Source organism: Abramis brama, assembly GCF_963993115.1.
Source record: "Abramis brama genome assembly, chromosome: 21".
NCBI classification, from domain to species: Eukaryota; Metazoa; Chordata; class Actinopteri; order Cypriniformes; family Leuciscidae; genus Abramis; species Abramis brama.
In genome coordinates this window covers 18,638,062-18,653,688 of record NC_139983.1, presented here as the reverse complement: position 1 = coordinate 18,653,688, position 15,627 = coordinate 18,638,062, and the positions used below count along the sequence as shown (strand labels likewise).

At 37.2% G+C, this 15,627-nt stretch overlaps 1 protein-coding gene across 1 annotated transcript in view; it reads right to left on the bottom strand.

The window, feature by feature from the left end:
• Positions 1 to 15,627, bottom strand: part of ttc27 (tetratricopeptide repeat domain 27) — a 92,970-nt gene that overhangs the window by 76,332 nt on the left and 1,011 nt on the right. The window contains exons 2-5 of the mRNA XM_084096086.1: positions 10,615 to 10,792; positions 6,100 to 6,229; positions 4,248 to 4,388; positions 938 to 1,040 (exon numbers count right to left, since the gene is read on the bottom strand). Of these exons, the coding sequence (XP_083952212.1) occupies positions 938 to 1,040; positions 4,248 to 4,388; positions 6,100 to 6,229; positions 10,615 to 10,792 (552 nt within the window). The remainder of the gene's footprint in view (positions 1 to 937; positions 1,041 to 4,247; positions 4,389 to 6,099; positions 6,230 to 10,614; positions 10,793 to 15,627) is intronic.

Here is a 15,627-nt window from a genome sequence, read left to right as displayed (position 1 = left end):
AGAAATCTGAGGCAGCACTGGGATCTGAAATCCTTTTAGACACTCAGGATTCCAGTTTCCCCAAGGATTTGTTTCCACTAAAAAAGCCCACACCCTAATCTGAAGTAAGTTCAAACATTACATTCCAAGAGATATCAGGCCCAAAAAGACCTATGATCCATTAAGAAAAAAAGAAAAACTACTGCCACAAGGGTAAACAAAAAATTGATGATGCTGATTGATTGTCAAGCTAAGATACTAAACCTAATTGTTTAAAAAGCATTGTATTAAAAGGTGTATTAAAATCCCTGACTTTTTTTTATTCCCTTAAATGCTTTTTCGTAATTACTTCATTACACTGTTTTTGTCAATTTCAGTCCAAGATGTTTAAAATAATGATTTCTTTAAAAAGAAAAAACCTTGCAAATGTTGGCACATAGCGCAACAGTGTGTACTTTTTCAGCAGCCTGGGTTCAAGAAGAACTGAATACACATACTGTACATTTTCTCTACAGGCCTTTCAAAATAAAAAAAAATCCTCAAGCCTCGAACCAAAACAAACATGAGATTAATCACAACATTTGGCTTGATGCAAAAACTATTTGATTTTTTAATTTTTTTATGTGGGTACAAGATTATGTACGCTTGTTACACAGCACCAGCAAATTCTTTGATTGCTGGATCTCACTTCAGGATCATTAGCACTGTAGGTCTTCACTGGGAATTTTGAAATGTTGTTTTTTTTAATATTTAAATCAGTGCCTTGTGGCTTTTACAAAATCAATTTTGAAGTTCATGATTGGTCTGTCTTCAAAGCTACATTATCTCTAAAACTTCTCTTTGGAGAAATGGGATTTTTTACGTGTAGAATTCTACTGCTTCACTCTATTTTCTTCAGTAAATCCAAATGTAGTTGAACAGGTAAAAGGACTACACCGCGGTGAGTGTGTTTTCTTGCCTTTCTCGATGCAGCTGAGCGCCAGGTTGAAGAGCAGTGGGGATCTCTCCTCCAGTATCTGCTGATGTAGAGTGACATATCGCAGGGTCCACCAGGGCAGCAGCTATTTACACACACGCAAACAGAGAGATGTGACAACTTACATTTATGCTACCTTTCAACATTTTATGGTTGGTAGGATTTAATGTTTATGAAAGAAGTCTCGTATGCTCACCAAGGCATTTTTTTAATCAAAAATACAGTAAAACAGGAACATTGTGCAGTATTACAATTTAAAAAACATTTTCTATTTTAATTAAAAAAAGGTTTTTAAATTTACCTGTGATGCAAAGCTGAATTTTTAACAGTCATTACTCCAGTCTTCAGTGTCACATGATGCTTCAGAAATCATTCAACTGTATTAAGTTAATTTGCTGTTCAAGAAACATTTCTTATTATCAATGTTGAAAAGCGTCCCTATTATGCTATTTTAAAGGTTCCTAAGTTTGGTTTGGAGTTCTCGTACAAAAGGTTTACATGCATCCAAGGTAATTTTCCCATAATAAACATATACTGCCACCTCATTTCACAAAGAGTCTGAAAATAGTTTGTTAAAGTGTTGTGTATGCTCATCCTTTTAAAACATATGCAAAGTGGATTCAAAACCCTGAAAACAGCGCATTTTCAACGTGTCAACAACACAAACACAACTCTTCCACTTTCAGCTACAACTACGGTGTTTGAGCATTTAATATTTGAGTAACATTTAATATTTTTGTGGAAACAGTGAATTCAATGAATAGAAAGTTCAAAAGTAACATTCATTTGAAACAAATCTCACGTAACATTATAAATGTCTTTACTGTCACTTTTGATCAATTTAATGCATCCTTTCAAAAACAACGTTAAAATTTGTTTCTTTCATAAAAAAATGCAGTAGTGTATATACACATTAATTATATATTGTATGGAGGAGCAGGAGGAGGAGAATGAGAAGGAGAAAGAAAAGGAGAAGGAGGAGGATGAGAAAGAGCAAGAGGAGGAGAAAGAAGGAGGGGAAGGACAAGGAGCAAAAGGAAGAGGAGGAGAAGGAAGAGGAGGAGGAGAAAGAGGTGGTGGAGAAAGAGGAGGAAAAAGAGGAGAGAGGAGGAGGAGAAATCTCAAATAGGCAAAACAACACAAATTACAATCAGTCAGAGTTTGATATATTAAGGTGAAACTGGTAAAACGTAATTTCTTAACACAATACTTTTAGTCCATCAGCTCTAGACAAGCAACATTTATTAGTTTCGATAGGGGAGTAAATGCGGTCCACTTTCACTCAGTTACACAGTCAAGGGTGAATGGATTCACATAGTCAAGTGTTATCTGCAATGTCTCTAAAAAGAAACAAAACAGGAGAACCTGGCGTCATACGGAGTGTGCAAACAAGACAGCACAGAGAGCAGTAAATGTTCAGAATGAAACATTTATTTATGTATTTGCACACAACACAAACATTAAATTTGTATGCTGGTGTATCTGCCCTATAAATTACCAGAATCAAAGTGTGTGTGTTCGTTTGTTCTCGCACTAATGAAACAACGTTCTGGAACATGAGGCAGTGGGGGGGGTGTGACATACTGCGCCTCTCTTTCTCTCAACTAATCGCAGCAGAAACATTTTCATCCCTGTGCTTGTAGCTGTACGAGACAGGGAAATAATAAATATATAAAAGCATTAGTTACGCCCATCTTACCACAAAAATATTCACAGAAAGAAAGGGAAAAAAAGACAGTACGGCATGTGTAATGTCTTCATCACAGACAGTTAAAATACTTTAAAAGACTGTACACAGCTGGGAAAAATACGCTTTTTTAATATTTACAATTTAATAAAAGACTGCAGGATTTTAAGGCTGTAATTTACTGCTTTGAGAAAGGGAGAATCCTGAGTCACATATCACACACACACAAATTGTGTATTTGTGCACACATAAATAATAATCCTGACTGACAACCTGAAAGGCGGACGCTTCAGTCAAGAACTATAGCATCAATACTGGTGATGACATTCCGTGTGGAAGTGCTTTTTCCGCTCCTGTGGAAGTGGGCCATATAACTTTACAATTTGCACTATTAATTCCCATACTGCACCTGTCAATGCAAAGGTAGCTGGAATGTTACTTTTCTAGCTGTAGCTTTAGAAGAGAGCTGAATCTTTAGTTGCCACAATGTCTCTAACCCCGGAGGAATGTTGTGTAGTCCCTACCAGCCCTAGCCGTTTGTTGTAGTCCTTTAAAAACGATTTCTTTAAAAGCAAATATCTTCCTTTGCTTTGAACTTTGAGCTTCATAACTTTGCAGATGTTGTTTATGTGCAAACAGCAACATTACACACTAACTAAAGTTAAAAAAGTTAAATTATAATCAACCACCCCTTTAACATTTAAATTTGTGGTCTGTCCCTCACACACACAAAAAAAAACACTTGTAGGGCTTAACCAGAATTAATCATTTATGATTTATGAATTTTTTGAGCTTGACAGACGCATCACGGTTTCCACAAAAATATTAAGCAGCACAATTGTTTTCAAGAAGAAGACGAAGATGATGAAGAAGAGTTTCTTGAGCAGCAAATCAGCATATTAGAATGATTTCTGAAGCCTGGAGTAATGACCTGGAAAATCGGTATAATGACATCTGATTCAACCAATAGGGTGATTTTAAATAATGGTAAATAACTCTTTTGGGAAACTTTTTCAATTCCACCTGAATAAATTCCACACTGCACCTTTAGCCAGACAGTAGATGTTTTTCAATGGGAATGCAGGTATTAATGAACAATGATCCAAACAAACACTTAGCCTGCTATTGGAGAATCATGTAACATAAATATGGATCAGTATAGGACTAACAAACATCAGGAGACACACATCCATCCTAATGCTCCACTGCTGTGAAATTTATGGGTGAGACCCTGACACACACACATACATACAGAGAGCCAAAAAGGAAACCACGGTCATTATTTAACTTTTATTTTTAACAGCCTCATAATTCTTCATCGTCTCTCTCAGTAATGCACAAATGAGCATAGAGTAATGACTGCAAACAAATTAAAATTAAAAATTAAAAAGAGATGGCTCCTTATTACCAACACACATATTGGTGTATTAAGTAACTGTTCAAGTGAATTTAAACTACAGAACACCCTTGTCACTAACAATAGTTTCCCACAAAGAAATTGTGGGAAGTTATAGTGTCCTGGTGTTGCACTGTATTGGTGTGTCATCTTGTGTTCCCAATCATGGTGAATTCTCCTGCAGTGGTGTAAAAGTGAATGTATCTCACCTGAAGGGTCTCCAGTTTGGCACCGCAGTTGACGAATATGACTCTGGTCAGCAGCAGCAAGAGGGGATTGGACACGAGACTGTAGACAGACTCTCCATCCAGCTGAAGACTGGACAACACGGCCATGTTCAGGGCAGCAGGCTGTGTGTGTGTGTGTGTGTGTGTGTGTGTGTGTGTGTGTGTGTGTGTGTGTGTGTGTGTGTGTGTGTGTGTGTGTGTGTGTGTGTGTGTGTGTGTGTGTGTGTGTGTGTGTGTTTTTGAGAGAGAGATAGAGGAAAAGTAGAGATAGAGAGAGAAATTAAACAAGATTACAGAAAATAAATGTTCTACTATTAGGGACATCTAATATTAATTTATCATGGTTTTACAATAATAATGAAAACTGTAACCACCATGGTATGTTGTTAAATACTAAATTTCCTATTTAATCTCCTCAACTATTACATAAAAAAGCCTAGTTTTAGACAAAAAGCTGGTTTATAGTTTTTGATAAACATATTTAATGTAATAGAAAATATTTTTTTATAATTTATAGGAAATAAGTTTATCAAAAACTTGACTAAGTGATAGTGATTTTAATTTTCAACCCTGTTACCAATTCTGTAGGTTTCTTATTTTAAAATGTTACATTAAATTCAATTTAATTTATATATTTATCATTAGAAAATAACCCAAAATATGTGGTTTAAACTGTATTCAACCATACCAAATGATTGTAACAGGTTCGCAAAAATGCATACAAAATTGTTAAATTCATATTCAATTCATTGTATAAAAAAAGGGAAAAAAATAGAACAAATGACTTGAAAGAGTTTTAGTCCCTACTTTTTTTCTATTTACGCATTTCATTGGTTTTATATTCAGGCCCTACTTGTGGTAAATGCCTTCAGTTCTCCCATCTCTCCATGTGCGCTACTCTCAGTCTAATTTCTCTAGGACAAGGCTGATAAATCAGCAGCTTTAGAAAGCGTTACACACACAAACAGAGCCTCTCCAGGGATCTACAAGAATCTCTTCACCTCTGTATAATTAGAAGCCCTGAGAGGTTTCATTAGCAACCCTGTAGCCCTCTACACACTCATTATCCAGAGCACTGACCTGCCCAGTGTCGCCATCTTCTTCCATTCCATCCATCACACATGTCGCATAATTTCACTTGAGCATTTAGTGGTTTTTTTTTCCTCATTAAAAATGTGTGGATGGATGGATGGATGGATGGGCGTGCGGATGGATGGATGGATGGATGGATGTGCGGATGGATGGATGGATGGGCGTACGGATGGGCAGATGAGCGTGCGGATGATTGGATGTGCGGATGGATGGATGGATGTGCGGATGGATGGATGGATGTGCGGATGGATGGATGGATGGATATGCAGATGGATGGATGGATGGATGGATGGATAGATGGATGGATGGATATGCGGATGGATGGATGGATGGATGGATAGATGGATGGATGGATATGCGGATGGATGGATGGATGGATGGATGAGTGTGCGGATGGATGGATGGCTGGATGGATGGATATGCAGATGGATGGATGTGTGGATGGTTGGATGTGCGGATGGACGGGCGTGCAGATGGATGGATGGATGGATGGATGGATATGCAGTTGGATGGATGTGCGGATGGTTGGATGGATGGATGTGCAGATGGACGGGCGTGCGGATGGATGGATGGGTGTGCGGATGGATGGGCGTGGCGTGCGGATGGATGGGCGTACGGATGAGCAGATGAGCATGCGGATGATAGGATGTGCGGATGGATGGATGGATGTGCGGATGATGGAAGGATGGATGGATGTGCGGATTGGATGGATGGGATGTACAGGTGCATAATGGTACTGCACCTCTGAGAAGTTCTGGAGCAAGGCCTCAGGCAGAAAATCAGAGATATGAAGCTCAACTGGCGGCCCGGTCCAATTACTCTGAGCGAAAAGTTTCAGACACCCCACTGCCAACGCCAACAGAGCAGTTTCTCTACAACAAACAAGAGATCAGGTTCAGAAAAATGCATTTTAACAGCTAATCTTATTACAGACACTGGATTTAATGAGCTGAAATACACAGGTTGACCCCACCAAAACATCCATCAGGTTAACGTTCGTTGTTTATTTCTGATAACGTTTCCACACACAGTTGATGTAAATATATAGACCTGAACGGATGAATCAGGTGCCAGCAATGTGCCACCCGCTGAAATCAAAGACCTGAGATAGTAATTCTGTACAGTAGAGTCAGTCCCCAGATGCCATTGAGAAAGGACATTTACATGCAACCCAAATTCACAGATTCATGTTTTGCTGCGATCTACAACACGCTATTCTCACAGGAGAGAAAGAAAATGGTTGATTCAATCTCATTGTGTATTTTGGTGCCTTTAAAATATTACATGAAAAATAAATGAGAATGCACACAACACAACAGAAAGAGAAGATGAGGACAAAAAGAAAAGATCTCTCCTGCAATCAACAGCACACAAACATCAATCTACCAGCATCTAATCTCTCAACAAAAAGCATCACTCATTATTCAAGGCATTCTGCTCATTTACAACCAATTTCTGCCTCTCTAACAGATGCAACAATGAGAGGGGCTGTATAAAAAGAAAAATAAAGCAAGAGGAGCGTGATCGAGCAGAGGAGAGATAAGAAGAGAAGCACGGCTGAGGAGCGCAGCGCAACCTTCCCTTCCTCAACTCGTTCTTTCTCTGGAGAGAAAGGATGTTAAAATGGGCTTATCGAAAATTAATAATTCATGGCTGAAAGGAAGGGCACAGTGTTTGAACCCTTCTGTATGGTTTTATTCATTCTCTACACAATAAAACGCTCCACTCAGCTGAAGCCACCGACCGCTAAAACTCCTTACATAGCAGTACACAACACATCTACGCTAACTTTTCATGTAGTCAGTTTCCTTAAATCTAATGTGAGCATTTTAAATTTGTTTCTTGCTTTAAGTGTGTAAATGAACATTCATCATTTACTCCCTCATGTCATCCATCACCTCGTTTTTTTTTTTTTTTTTATCAGTGCAAAAGAGACTCAAAATACTCCAATCATTTTGATCATACATAAGTGTTATACAACATTCATCATGTTGTGATTTTTTTTTCCTCAAATTTAACCATTAATTAAGCCATTCAACATTGCAGTATAATTGAAAGCTATCAATTTATAACAACTTTTAATTTAAGTTTACATAAAACAATCTTCACATAACACACATGTAGCTGTGCCTTTAATAAATCAGGGCTCAACGGTAAGTTTTTTTTTTCTTCTGCTGGCCCAGTCTGGCCGATTCAGACTTTTCCCTGCCCTGCTAAAATGCACCAATTTTATTTTATTTTTGACCCATGTAACCTTTTCAGGTAGGTCTAACAGGTAAATATATAGAAACTGAATAATCAAACACTGCACTGTCTTCACTGCATAAATTAAATATAGATTAATCCTTTTTCAAGCTACGAAAGTTAAACTGTCAAGAGCAGTGAGTGATTTTCTCTTTGTCTTTACATTAATGACACAGACAGCAGCACGTTTTTAGGCTGCTGTCACTTTAAGATCTGAAGCACATGATGCAGTTCTGATACACTTTCTATTTTTCTCACAACTGTTTACGTTCATTTAACACTTTTTAACTCATTTAAGACACTCAACAAAACAGCAATTTTTACAGATTTGTGTTATTGTCAGTTTAAGCATGAAAGGGAACTCTGAAGTGGCATTCAGTGTTCGCATTTCGGGTGTTTGTTCACAGTTTGTCGCATTTCCCACACACACACAGAAGCACGTGTGATGCTCGGAGTTTTCATCCTCTGCTGCCTCACTCACTATACGAGTACATGACTGCATGAATTTCATCTCCAGAGCTGCTCTGAGTCACTTCATCAGCATTTTAACAAACTATCGAGAAAAACGATCATTTTATATACACACAGAAACTCAAAGGTCTTCACAGCAACCAGTCAAAATAAGTTCGGTTTAACCTGATGAAATTATGACAGAAATATATTAATGTTTTAATAAATGACAAAAATTTAATTTAACCTTTAAAATGGGAGTACAAAAAATGTAAAACACAAATTAAACATTAAAAGAAAAAAACAATCCCAAAAAAATTAAAACGGAAAAGAAATATTTTGGAAAAAATGTAAACGTGCACCAGTACAGATTTGAATTCTTTTTTTTTGCGTCTTATCGCGCTTGAATAATTTATTAGTAGTTAAAAGAATGATAGCGTGATCATAATTTAGGAAAGAAAAAAAAAAACAGATATATTATATATAGAGAGAGAGAGAGAGAGAGAGAGAGAGAGAATATATGCAATGTAGGATGTATACAAATTACTAACAGTTACAATATACATAATACACTGTACACAGCAATTTGTCACACCACTACAGCACATTAAACTGACAGAGAGATGGGGGCGATAGATAATGTATGAAATGAGAGGCAAGCAATAAAAGAAGTAATGAAATCATAATATAGACTAATTGGGGGAGTTCTTGCATTCCCTCGGGCCGGGGTTGTTTTTTTCTTTTTTTTCTTTTTAAGTACACTATGGCCAATGCTTCACATCCAGACCACACCATCAGTGTTGCATTTTAAAGACGACTTGTATAATCAAAGCAGTAGCCTACAGGTGCTGGTCATAAAATTAGAATATTGTCAAAAAGTTTATTTATTTCAAGAATTCAACTTAACAGGTGAAACTAATATATTATATAGACTCATTGCATGCAAAGTGAGACATTTCAAGCCTTTATTTGTTATAATTTTGATGATTATGGCTTACAGCTTATGAAACCCACGAAATCAAAATCCCAGAAAATCCCTGGTCATTGAACCAGGTTTTGGTTATTTTGGCAGTGTGGGCAGGTGCAAATCCTGCTGGAAAATGAAGTCAGCATCTCCATAAAGCTTGTCTGCTGAAGGAAGCATGAAGTGCTCTGGAAATGTCCTGGTAGACGGCTGCATTGAGTGGACAGCACAGTGGACCAACACCAGCCGATGACATGGCTCCCCAAACCAACACAGACTGTGGAAACTTCACACTGGACTTCAAGCATCTTGGATTGTGTGCCTCTCCATTCTTCCTCCAGACTCTGGGACCTTGGTTTCCAAATGAGATGCAAACTTTGCTCTCATCAGAAAAGAGGACTTTGGTCCACTGTGCTTTATTAAATCCAGAGTCAACGCAGCCGTCTACCAGGACATTTTCAGAGCACTTCATGCTTCCTTCATTTTCCAGCAGGATTTGCACCTGCCCACACTGCCAAAAGAACCAAAACCTGGTTTAATGACCATGGTATTACTGTGTAATTACTGTGTGATTTCATGTAATATTCTAATTTTCTGGGATTTTGATTTCGTGGGTTTCATAAGCTGTAAGCCATAATCATCAAAATTATAACAAATAAAGGCTTGAAATATCTCACTTTGCATGTAATGAGTCTATATAATATATTAGTTTCACCTGTTAAGTTGAATTCTTGAAATAAATAAACTTTTTGATGATATTCTAATTTTATGACCAGCACCTGTATACTTGAAATACTAATATAACCAGCAACATCAACATTAGACCGCCATTGACATCGTAACAGATCTTGGTTAACTTCGAGTCCGGCATGATGAATAACTTGCGGTTCAGTAATAAGCAAGTCAGATAAATCCAGAACCGTGGTGTTACCGGTTCACTCGAGTCATTTGTTCAGGAATCATACTACACTTGCGCATGCACTCATGTCTATGTTTGTGGTCTACTTAATGATCTAAGAAAGGAATTTATAACAATTCGCCCATCAATAAATCAGAAATGTTGTATTTACAACCTCAGAGGTGCTAAATAAGTGGTGCTGTATTTACAATCACAGTGCTAAATAATTCATAGCCAATTATAGGAGACAGTACAAATAAAACCATTAAATCACAATAAATAAGACATTTCAGTCTGTACAACAGAACTCATTTAAATAGCGCTATTTAACAGTAAATCTGCTGCAATAAAAAAAAAAAAAATGTCCTGTATTTTAACAGGCACAATAAGTGTATCTAATTGAGGACATCTTTAGCCAGTAGTGTAATTTAAATGAATAGAATTACAGTTTCACTAATTAAATGTGTCCTCATTTGCATTTAGATTCTAATGAATTTAATTAACTCACTTAAATGTGCTACACAGAACATGCATGTGCCTGCAGCATTTAGAAGTACAAAAAGAATGTAAATGAATATTTCTCATTATAGTGAAATTCATGGAGTTCAGTAGTGCAGAACAGCACATTTAAAAATGCCATGATCTTTCTGCAAGTACAGTTCAAATCTGAAGGAAAGCCATCATATGTCATAAATCCTCACCTGTCACTCCTCTGGTCTTCAGTGGCATTGCTCAGGTAAGACAGCACCTGTCTCTCCAGATAGGCCTCAATACAGTCATCCTCTTCAGGAGCACCTCCCAGCAGCCCCTGCACCGCAGAGCTGAAAAGCACAGCCTCGAAATCTCCCTCACACACCAACTGCAGCAACGAACCTCCATCTGAACACACACAAGGGGAGAGTAGCTAAAGATATACGTTCAGACACACCAATACGTTCAGACACACCAATGCGTGTATGGTTTGTTCCTGAAAATCACTTTTAGCACTCATTTCTGAAGTGCCAGTGCCTAATAGAGAGAGAAACGTGATTCTCACCTCACTGTCATATTTAAAAACTGAAACAAATGCAGAATATTCTGTTCTCAAGCTCTTTAATGAGATCTCAACTATGAGCATTAGGTGTATGTGTATGAAGAGAATTAAAATATTTGATACAGGCTTCTTGACTGCAGAGAAAAAGTGGTCGATCATGAAAATACAATTGTGAGAATGTGGGATGTCACAAAGGGTCCTTATTTTTAATGATTGTCCACATTTTTGTTATTGGTTATGGTATTAATTTTGAAAGGTACCTTGTGCTCTAAAGTTTTTTTTTATTTTAGACATTATTAAACAACATTTTAACCTGAAATGTTTATCATTATAATAATATAATAATATTATTATTATTATTATTATTATATTTTAACAGAAGAGAAGTAAAAAATTAAGTAAAAAAACAGGAAAAAATTGTTTAATTGGTAAGTTACCTTATGATATTCTATACAGTGAAAAACTGTAAATGGTTTAACATTATGTCATTTTACTGTAAAATAGGAAAAAATTAAAAGATACTGGTAATATCCTGCCAGGACAACATTAAGTTTACTTTCCTTTAAAGGAAAGAAAATTTCCTTTAACCCTAAACAAACAACACAATTAATGGGTAATTCAAACATCTGTGAAAATTCAATACGGGAAATTCATATTAAAACAGTATATTGGGCCTATTTTTACAGACTTTTCTTAGAGTGAACATTAGCTGCGTTTCCATTACCCTTCAAATTGCGCAAACTGAAATTGTGAATTGAAAATATGCCCAATGGAAACCAACATCCATTTCGCAAAAACTCCCATTTATAAATCGCAAAAAAGTTTACGTTAGCATGAGGTGAATTTTCAGGCAATTTGAAAAAAGGAAGATTTCACAAAACTGCAATGGAAAGTTTTTTTGCATTTACAGGTCACCTGGCGTACGTAAAAGTCGATCATTCTTTAGAGAAGGTGCGGTATGTTTGGACAGAAGACGAGACAGTGTTCTTTATTAAACTCAAAGACAAAAGAATTACATGAATACTGGATTCTAAACAACAAAGAAATGCCACAATTTATCAAGACCTCAAAGCAGATAGGAGGAAGAAACATCCAGAAACACCTCATTTGTGGCCGCTCCCAAGTATAAGGGCCTACATCTCCTTCGATTAAAAAGAATGGCTAGTGCGGTGGCTGCGATATATATATATAAACCTACCAACATCCGAGTACATCAAGTAGTACATCAAGATGTGATGCGACTAACAAAGAGATCTACTCACAAATGTGTAAACAGATGACTTTAGTTAGTTCACCCAAAATGAAAATTCTGTCTTTAATCACTCATCCTCGTTCTAAACCCGTAAGACTTTCGTTCATCTTTGGAACACAAATGAAGATCTTTTTGATCTTTTTTGTCCCTCCATTGACAGCTACACAACTACCACTTTGTCGCTTCAAAAGTTCCTAAAGAGATTGTAAAACTAATTCATATGAATTGAGGTGTTTAGTCCAAATTTTCTGAAGAGACTTGGTTGTTTTATATGATGAACAGATTGAATTTAGGCTTTTATTCACATATAAACATTGATCAGCGAACAAACAGAAGCTCAACCGAACTTGCTTGACGCGCAAGAACAAACCTCTTGCGGAAGCTCAAAAGTGCTGCGTAACATGACAATAAACCTCATTGGTTGTTGTGGAAGATCAAACGTGCTGCGTAACACACATTCGTGTTCCGAAGATGAACGAAAGTCTTACAGGTTTGGAATGACATGAGGGTGAGTAATTAATGACAGAATTTTCATTTTTGGGTGAACCATCCCTTTAAATGTCCATGTCTACTACACAAATACAACTAAAGTTCACTTCCAAACTCCTCAAGATCAAACTCAAATTCAGTTTCAGTCACTTGCATAATAGAGGAAAAAAGGAAACTCATAAACAAAACGGAGAGCAGCAGAAGTACACCTGCAAGAAATGTGTGAACCGTGAAATTAAAGAGTTCATTGTACACAAAGAACCGGCCTGAAAAAGCTCTCACTCAGAAAAACCAAATTTAATTTATTTATACCAAACATGCAGTTACTTTAAAGCACTTTTTTCTGGTGAACGATGCTGCAAATATGCCACAAAGAGTCAAAAGCAAATACTTATTTTTGTTTTATCCTCAGGCAGTTATAATAAACCCACGAGGACATTATATATGGAGAGCGACTCTGAATTAAATGGATCCCCCTTATTTGATAATAGTATAAAGTGCCTTGAATTCAGTTTAGATCTTGGGATTACTTCGCTTCCCTTTGCAGATACAAAATGGTGTCACCTCTGATACGATGAAGAAAGCTGCACTATTTCTAGAAGAATACTTAGCTTTGAGCCACTTCACTCGTTGATCTCTTCTGAGAGAAACTGGAGTGAATAAATGTGACTGAATGAGGACAGACTGATATAGCTTTACTGAAGATCAGATTGACATTTCAGACACTATCCTATGAGTTACACATTAATCACTCCTGAGGTTGATGTTCAAAATCGAGAGAGAGAGAGAGAGAGAGAGAGAGAGAGAGAGAGAGAGAGAGAGAGAGAGAGAGAGAGAGAGAGAGAGAGAGAGAGAGTGAGTATATATGCAATGAGTATATACGCAATATATGCAATGTAGGATGTATACAAATTACTAACAGTTACAATATACATAATACACTGTACACAGCAATTTGTCACACCACTACAGCACATTAAACTGACAGAGAGATGGGGGCGATAGATAATGTATGAAATGAGAGGCAAGCAATAAAAGAAGTAATGAAATCATAATATAGACTAATTGGGGGCGTTCTTGCATTCCCTCGGGCCGGGTTTAAAAAAATAAATAAATATTAAGTACACTATGGCCAATGCTTCACATCCAGACCACACCATCAGTGTTGCATTTTAAAGACAACTTGTATAATCAAAGCAGTAGCCTATACTTGAAATACTAATATAACCAGCAACATCAACATTAGACCGCCATTGACATCGTAACAGATCTTGGTTAACTTCCAGTCCGGCATGATGAATAACTTGCGGTTCAGTAATAAGCAAGTCAGATAAATCCAGAACCGTGGTGTTACCGGTTCACTCGAGTCATTTGTTCAGGAATCATACTACACTTGCGCATGCACTCATGTCTATGTTTGTGGTCTACTTTAAAAGAACCAGTTTGTAAGAGTCAATAATTTGGGAATTGGACTACATTGGCCACGCTGTATTTTGATTGGCTAAAAAAACCCGTCTCATAAGAGTCATTTGTTCAGGAAATGAACTTCACTGTATTTGTTTGATTTACCAAAAGAATCATCTCTTATGCCTATTTTCTTCAGCAATCCGACTACAGGACAGGTGCTTCTCAATCGGAAGGCTGCATATCTCGGCTGCCACACCATCAAGCTCTGTCGAAGGACGTTTCAATTTGAAGGATCGTTTGAAGGCAGCATTCAAGGATGCATCAAGTCTATCCTTCGCATCCTCCATTTACCCGCAATCCTTTGCACACATTCCAATTCCAAAATGAATCACCGGAAAATGAAGTGGCACTGAACTCATCCAATTTCACTATGTAATGCAAGACAAAAAAATTATTTTGGAGATGAAGGCATGATGTTTTCTTTTATTTTGTAAATTAATCACATAATGTTAAACTGTGCATAAAATGTAATCCACTGGGAGACCACAGATGGTTGTAATTACCTGTACTGCATTAATAGAAGGTCAGTTTTAATAAAGCTTTTTTTTAAATATAAAACACGGGGGCAGAAACATTTATGATGTAGCCATGTGTGCACTGTCAAGACTTCTCATCGTTTAAAGCAGAGGATGACTCTAGCCCACAAGACTCCGGAGGACTGGACTAGGAAAGTCCCAGCCTCACTATGGTGCAGCCTTCCGCAAGTGCTTAGGGTGCCATTTGGGACAGGGCCTCAATCGCGAAATCCTTCCAGTGCACTAGACTGTTCGCTCTCTAAAAATATCCCACAATGCACCGCAAAAACTAGGAAGCATCAATGCTCACTATGCTCCCTTACTAGAAATGACGCCACATTTCTGAATGGGATAGTTCACCCAAAAATAAAAAAAATTCACATTCTTCCAAAACTGTACGAGTTTCTTTCTTCTGTTGAACACAAAAGTAGATATTTTAAAGAATGTTGGTAAACAGACAGCTGATGGCACCCTTTGACTTCCATAGTATAGGGAGGGGAAAAAAAACTATGGAAGTCAATGGGGGCCATCAACTGTCTGTTTGTTTAATAATTATTGCGTAAGTTGTTTACATTACATTTAATCATTGAGCAGATATACTGATTCAAGAGCGGAATGAGACACGCCCTCTTTGCTTGAATGACTAAAAGAATCGACCCCTTAATTATATCTTGCTCGGGAATCGGACTACATTAGCAACGCTGTATTTTGATTCACTAAAAAGAACCGGCTAAAAGAGTCATTTGTCCGGAAACAATAACTATATTTGCTTAATTCACCAAAAGAATCGACTCTTAAGACTCTTTTATTCAGGAATCGGATTAGATTCGTCATTCAGAACCAACTCGGAGTCATCTGTTCGAAATGGAACTACATTCGCTGCACGGATTAGATTCGATAAAAGTAAGTGCTCATTAAAGTCATGCGTTCGAGAATCGCACTACATGCTCGCTGTATG